Consider the following 8084-nt stretch of genomic DNA (forward strand, 5'->3'; position numbering starts at 1 on the left):
CACACACACACACACACACACACACACACACACACACACACACACACGCTGCTGGCCCTTCCGGGCTCCAGCGTAGGAGCACAATACTGTCTCCCCACCAGCTCTCTGTCGAGTCCAGCGGTGTTTTCTGAACCTCACACGAGAGGAGCTAAGATTAGGCGGGGACTTGCCTTTGTGTGAGGGTAAACAGAAGTCACTGGGCACAATGAACAACAAGTCCATTGAGAAAAAAACAAAACAGTCTCTCTTTGGATCCGAGTGCAGGCGGGGAACAGCTGTCAGCAAAAAGAGGACCTGCACTTATGCACTGCGGCTGCCGCCGGGCAACATGACAGGCGGCACCAGCCAAGACCTATGTGCCGAATAAGGCAGACACAATGACCACGAAACCAAATGAGTTCCCCCAACAGGAATGTCCTCAGTGACGATGGGATCAGTTCTTTTTTTCTTTCTTTTTTTTGATCTGGGATTATCTTAAAGACTTTATGGAGACATCAAAGGAAAGAAAGGAAAGTACATTTGAACATATTTAATGCTCTTGAGTGTTAGACCAATCAGTCCACCGAGTTGTTGACTTCCTCTAAAGAGGACTTCTCTTTGATCACCTTTCTAATCGACACTAGCAGGGAAATAATGATCTGTTATCAACTTCCAAACTCCCCACATAAACATGTGATAGGAGAGCAGACATGCATATGAGCATTCCTAAGTCCACGACTACACAAACACAATAAGAACAAACGCAGGGCTGCAATGTCATCATCGATTAATCTGCCAATTGTTTTCTCAATTAATCGATAGATTTTTTTGGTCAATAAAATGCCATGTTTCAAACGCAGAGATAGACTAGATTCTTAATCACACATTGATCCATTTCTCCTCTTCTTTTGGACAAATAAACAAAAAACATGTTCATCAAACCACAAAATACTTTGAATTATCCCTTTTGTGTCAGGTCAGATCAGTATATAAACATGTGTTCTCTTGTAAGAATATCCAGTGAACCAGGGGGAATTAAAGGGGAGCCACAACTAAGCGTCTTTTACTTTTTAACGATGTTTAGCACTATTGAGCTGTACTATAAAAATCAGATCAGCATCAGATTTTATATAATTTATATAGTTTTAATCTACATAATAGACTATGAAATTACAACCCTGTTAGAGAAATGTTATTAGGGGATAGAATATTGAGAACATAGTCAAGCGTCCTTCGGGCATACGGTCATTGGTGAGAAAGCAGAAGACGGTCTTCTTTCCATCAGCCTCTCGTCTGTGTCAGATGCCACATACAGCCCAAATATGGCTGCAGTCCTGTCACGTTTGAAAAGAGCCATTACAGAATATTTATGTAACAGAGACTTGTGTTTGTAAGCCCAAAAGCCATTCCTTTACTGATTCAATGTCTGAAAAGGGCTTCAGTTTGGAGGTCATGTATGGTAGTATGTGGGTTTCTGGGATAGATCCTCTTTTTAATGGGTCCTGAGTGCTCACATGCATAACTCCAGTCTCTCACACAGGCATTATGTGCGGTCTTTTCAAAACACCCACAATCATCCAGCGTCTTAAAAGCTCGGAGAAGCCCTTAGGACACTCATTTCTAAGAGACTCTGAAAAAGAGTCCCCATCAAACATCCACATAATCATTTGTAAAGGCACACCGCTGCACGCCTGGCCGTGCGGGCTTTAGTGACACAACCTGCAAATTCCTGTGGGATCTGGTGTCGACCCGGTCCTAACCTCTGTCCGCCTGCAACCTGGGGGAGCCCTTACACTCGATCTCACAGACTGACAGTCTGTACAAAGTCTACTCTGCAGAGAGTGGTTAGAAGAAGCACTGTGAGGGACAGGGGGCAGGCAGTGTCAGATACTGAGTAACAAAAAAAAAAAAAAGGAGGCAGAGGGAGAAACTGAGGCCAACAAGGAGAGACAGAAACAGATGGGAATCCCTATATGGCAACACAAAGCAGCATGTATTACATACACAGAAGAAATCTGAGCTAACAGGTTGAAAACTATTGGTTAAGGAGAGCAACAGCTGGGCTGTGAAGAGAGCATTCTGGGGATTTTGCACTTCCATAACGGGTATCTTTCCTTCTTTTCAATTGGAATTTGAAAGGTCTTCGTGACATTCATGCAATGATTGGATAAAACTTCTCTAGGGAAATGTGGCTCAACCTAAACAATTCAACTGACAACTAATGGTACTCATACTAGGCCTGAAAGCCCCCTTTACTATTCATAAAGACAAGTCAACACTGCCCTTATGTCTCGTACGGTGTTGAAATGATAAGTTGATGAAATCTTTCATCAAACACAAAGGCCAAACAGTCTCTGGTTCCAGCTTCTATTATTGGAAAGGTAATATATTTGGGTTTTGAACTCTTCCTCAGACAGAACAGACTATTTGGAGAGGTCGAAATGGGCTCTGGGGACATGTGATGGGCATTGTTTAGCTTTGGCGATTAATGGAATAATAAATAATCAACATACCAATAAAAGAAATTGTAAATACTTGTGAACTCTTGGATTGACAAAACAAGAAGTCTGAAGTCACTTTTTTTCTGACATTTTATAGACCAAAATGATTTAGTCTATAAAAAGTTTAAACAACTATAAATAACTACTCAATAGATGAACGGATGATAAAAACAATCACTAGTCGGTACTCTAGTCTCATGCAGTACCAACTATGATATACAAGCTCATTACCTACCAACATGAAAGAAATGTAAAGAGACCTGAACTTTTAACTTGATATCAATGAATAACATCCCTTGTTGTTACTACTCCTGCTAGAAGCCCGGCATGCTGCACTGGTGACTGAAGGCGGGGTCTGATTTGACAGACAGGCTCTTTGTAGAGGCCTAATGTTTGTCTGCCGGCCCCAGGCACCCGCTTCCCCTTGGCATGCCCCCCTAGAGTGATCAGTCAGGAGCAGTGGCCAGACACTTTTACTGCCGCTGTCTCAGCTCTAATTAAGAGAAACGCCGCCGCCTCTCCCTTGGCTTCAAAGACCACATGAAATGTGGAGGTGTGGGGGGGGGGGGGCAAAACAAGAGATGATCACATGATCCAGGGGACCACTCCACCATCAACACCACTTCCACGTCAGTCTCTTAACTCTGAGTTTTTCTCCTCTATGACTAACAGAGGCAGCCCCCTCCAGGAAGTGCAATACATCTCTTCTGTCCATTCTGCTCAGGCCAGTCATCCAGCATTATAACTGGCTGCAGGGCGAGCATACTGAGCTAGAAGGATGCTATGAATATGGGATTATTTCTCTCTCTTTTCTCTCACACATCTCATACAGACATGCATTGTATAATTGTATCCTACCAGCCTTCTTTTAAAACGAATCCACGTCTGTTTTCAATTGACAGAATAGGATTTGAATGGCTTACATGTACTGTGTATAGGATTTGCAAATTTTCTCCAGTTATATTTCATTGTAAGTTTGACATCTTTGGGTTTTGGACTGCTGTCACTTTGAGCTCTGGGAAATTATTTTCAATAAATGAATTCCTATTCTCTGTGATGGTAATCAAGAAACAATCAGAAGATGATATGATAATGAAAATAATCATATTTTGCTAGAATCATTAGTCAATTCATCAATCGAGTGAAAAACAATCGGCAAATTTGACAACTAATCAATCATTTATCGAGCAAAAAATGTTCTCTGCATGCATTTCCGAATATGGTTGGGTTTTTATACGGTTAGTCATAAATACAACTAGGAATTTGAAGATAATACGTTGGACATTTGTCACTAATTTCTGGCATTTTGTATCAATCGACTCATCACAAATAGAACAGACAGATTGATGAATAAGGGAAACAAAAGCTGGTGAACCTGGTGATCATAACCGGCAGAAACATAGCTTGTCACGGTGTCACCTGATTGACTTGTTTATCTTTCTTTAACCATTTTTATTCTAAAAGCCAAACTCTTCAAACCACACGCAGACTCACCTGGCAGCCTCTCTTCTCGATCTCATTGATGCACTTGCTTATAAGCAGCGGCACCATCAGTCCCGTGTTCTCCCTCTCCACCACCCGCCACGCCTCCACACCAAACACCTGTGGCTCCCTGTTTCCGTCTGGCCCACCATCCAGCGAGTTCTGCCACTGCTCCATCAGGGTCAGCTTGACGTAGATCAGGCCCCGCGGCTCCAGCTTCACCGCCAGCTGGTGGCAGCGAGTCACCCGGAAGAGCGCGGGCAGAACCACCGTGCCGTGGCAGCAGACGCGGTTGCGTCTTGGCATGGGCTCCCAGCTGAACACTACCAGCTTCAAGTGCTGGGCGTTCTCCAGCTCGATGTTGAAGGTGTGGTCCATATCTAGGAAGGTAGTTCGGCATGTGAGGAGGGCAGTTCGTGCTTTATTAACGGAGTCCACTTGGATGGCGCAGTAGACGTCTCTGGAGTCAATGCGTGGAGGTTTGAGGTCCTCAGCGCCATAAAAGTGCAAGCTCATCAGTCCGGAGATGTACTGGCTGCACTTGGGCTGCTCTGTGAAGCTGTAATGGCGGAAAGCATCGATGTCCAGCTCCGTGCCATTGAGTTTAGAGCTTCCGCCTCCTCCCTCCGTCTCCTTGCCTTTCCCTCCCTTCACCTCTGCAGAGCCGTGCTTCCCAGATTTGGCCACAAGCTCCGGTGAGTCCCCATCACTGAGGTAGCCACCTTTACTGGCGGCCTTTGAGTTGCCGCTGCTTTTCTTCTTGCTGAAGCTGTGCTGTGTGGACACACTGCTGTCCAGGTGGTAGCGTGAGATCACGTTACGGCTTGCCTGCCCACCCCCAGATGCAGCTAATCTAGGAGGGCCTGAGGAATGGGGGATGGCCTCCAACCCACGCGTGTTGTTTCGGGGAGAATGGGCTCTGGGCTCTAAATGACTGCTTCCGTTGCCGTTGTTGCCGTTGCTGCCATTGCTGCTACTCGGGGTCCCCTTGATGCTGAGTTTCCGGCTAAGCTCCGGGAGTTTCTTCATCTTCATGGAGATCTTCCGTACGGTACGCGGGGACTTGATCTTGTCTGGGAAGGACCAGTTGATGGAGCTGCTTTTCTTGGCTGGGTTTGGGCTGGAGGGAGGGGAGCTGACAGCATTGGGCAGGTCAGGACCATCTAGAGAGGAAAAAACAGGGCAAGAGAAAAACAGATTAAAAGGAGAGCCTGGCGTATTTTGAATTCAGATTATTCTTTGGTTGACACTTTATGGAAACATTTTCACAGAAAAATTCTGTGGCAGGAAAAATATTTAGAAAGACATTTTTTGGATTACTTTTTGGATCAAATGGGTACGACCAGTCACAAGTTCTCAAGTCTCTGTAATCACTGGTTTCACTAGACGAGCCACCTCACTTCCATGATTACAAGCAACTGTTCAAATGTCCATTGAAGACAGACAGGAAAGAAAAAGACTAAAACCAAAAGCAAAGTGTGCATGAGGCATGACTTACAGTCCCTCAGATAAGCACTAGACCTTCATGGCACATCATCAAGGGATTTGGTTTACATGCAATCGAGTAATCCAGCGACACAGCCACACAACAGGCAGCGTTTCATAAACACTGTGTCACTATAGTTAAAGTCCATATATGTAAACCTAGACAGTGATTTGGATAGTTAACGGTTTTCAAAGATGTAATTGTTCAAAGAGTTTCCATGAGGCCCCTTTGCTATAAGTGGGCTTCATTCAATCAAACACCAGGGAAATTGAAGTGGAATGTCATTAGCTGCAGCCCCAAGAATAACAGTGGTCTACAAGAAGGGAAAGGTCTGTCTAGAGACACCAACTGCTTCAGGGCTGAGCTAGAGTTACTCAGTCATCATTCAAGTGGAAAGAAATCCATTTGGATTGGACCTTGTAGGCCGTTCTCGCCTAACTAGATGTCAACAACATGAAATGTTAGGGTCTAGAGTTCTACGCAGGAGTGACAGCCAGCGTTTAGTCTACAGGACTGAGCTGTGACTCCAAACAGATTGCTTACCCAACAGGAGCCTTTCTGTGGCTGGGCTATTAATCGTATAATGTTGGAAGCTGCTATACTCAACAATTCAATTTAATAATGTGAATGAATTATCATAGTCTGCTGTTCTCCTCAGCTCCAAAGAGTCTTTTAGTGTCTTTCAGCTGATTGTTTTGGTTTTAAGGACTGCAACCATCACTACCCATCCAACCAATTTCCACATTCTAATAATCTATCTGGCAAGAAAAAGAGGAAGAGTTGGCATGGAGCCATTTGAGTGATTAAAGTGGAATTTGTCAAAATATGAGCATCCTGCTATTTGACCAACGGGAAGCTTGAGCCAGTCTCAAACAGAAAAACAGCTCCTTTCTATCATTCAGCACCCTTTTGATAAGATCTCCTCCATGGTTATACGTCACTGCATGGGTCCATTGGAGATTAAGGCTGCACTGCATGTCTCTGCAGGAAGGGTTTACCTTCCGTACGCCTTGTGGGGAGGGCTTTTATATCTGGCCTAGATGGTATACAAGATGCTAAGTCCAGGGCCTAATGACACATCTAGACATTTACTTTGATGATCATATAATCCATGATTTTGGATTGCTCATTTCAAATATACATGTTTTTGTTGTTCTCATCAGATAATTACTTTCTCTGAATAAACCTGAGAAGCAGATACAAGAGATACAAAGTTGAAAGAAGAGAGGGAGAGATAAAGAGAGAGCTTGACCCTGCCAACATCACCAGCTCTATTTTCAGAGGGGACCTGCTGTGCTATTCTGGGGCGAGGGCCCACAAGTGAAAAGAGGGAGGCAGAGGAGGTCCAACAGGATGGAGAGAAGGGTAAGATGGGGGGCAGGAGCAGGGCAGGGTGTAGCCGGCAGATGGGGGACAAAGGCGCCCCTTGTCCAGGCACTCAGAGGTCTGGATGGTCGACTGGAAGGCTGGCAAGCTGGCTGGTGAATGTACAAATGAACACGGCTGTTCTCTCACATTCCTCACCAAACCATGTTTAGCCTCCTTTTCCCCCCTGGCTGAGTAGCCTTCCCTGTCACAGCTTCTTGCCAATAATAGACACAGAGGCGCTCTGAGAAGGGAGAACATGGGTGGAGGGCACTGGAGGTGCAAACTCGCCAAACAACATCTGGGGTGGGGTCGGGTACACAGAGAGCCCTGGTCAGGTCTGAAACAAGGTTTTCAGGAGTGAAATTCCACGTACATGATGAAACTTTTGAGATCTTAATTTCTCTACACATTATATTACCAGTATTACCAGTAAAATGAGAATGACATGTATGATATAAGTAGCTATGAAACTGTAATGTATCAAAACTGCTCAAAGTGTTCAAATGTGGTTGTATAGTAGTAGGATGCCATAGCTTATTTATAGTCATGACACTCCTGTCTCTAGTTTAAACTGGTTATAATTTATTCATATGAAATCATTACAAGTCAGGGCCAAGAAATGGTATCATTCACCGATGGTCAATGGAATTTGATCATGGGGATATGATCCTATAGCCATCGTTTTACAATCATTATGTGGTCCAAATGAATGTCTCAGAGCAAATCATGATCAAAAAGTGACAAAAGGAGTTTGGAGCACAGTTCATTGCGCTGAAAATAAAATGTATTGTCTTCCATTTGCTTTTGCACGTATTTGCCATACTGTGATTATGGTACGATATTGTGCGAAATTGATGCTAATACAACACTTTTAGTTTTCAATGCCAAAACAATACTTTTAAAAACTAGCTTAGTTGTGTTAAATAAAGACGTATTTAAGTCTTGAGTCTCAAAAAACAAACTGCTGGATCATACCTTTAATAATGCTGATGCAGCACATAGAAAAGACAAAATCAATGTCCATTTACTTGATTATGTAATACTCTCAAATACTCTCATCTCACATAACCTGAAAGCCTTTAAGAGTGAGAATCAAAACAACTGCCATCGGTGTCCTGCTGTTGTGCAATTGAATTGACAATCAACATGAACTGGGGCAACGTCCACTGGCCCATGTAATGCAGATCAGTTCGCGACTGTTGCATGGTTAATGACTGTGGCCACACACACACACACACACACACACACACACACACACACACACACAC

At 44.0% G+C, this 8084-nt stretch overlaps 1 protein-coding gene across 2 annotated transcripts in view; it reads right to left on the bottom strand.

The window, feature by feature from the left end:
• Positions 1 to 8084, bottom strand: part of syde2 (synapse defective 1, Rho GTPase, homolog 2 (C. elegans)) — a 41535-nt gene that overhangs the window by 16000 nt on the left and 17451 nt on the right. For both annotated transcript variants that reach the window (XM_031859485.1, XM_031859483.1), the window contains exon 4: positions 3975 to 5125. In XM_031859485.1, the coding sequence (XP_031715345.1) occupies positions 3975 to 5125 (1151 nt within the window). The remainder of the gene's footprint in view (positions 1 to 3974; positions 5126 to 8084) is intronic.

This window comes from Anarrhichthys ocellatus, unplaced genomic scaffold (genome assembly GCF_004355925.1).
Source record: "Anarrhichthys ocellatus isolate YVR2014 unplaced genomic scaffold, GSC_Weel_1.0 scaffold22, whole genome shotgun sequence".
Taxonomy (NCBI): domain Eukaryota; kingdom Metazoa; phylum Chordata; class Actinopteri; order Perciformes; family Anarhichadidae; genus Anarrhichthys; species Anarrhichthys ocellatus.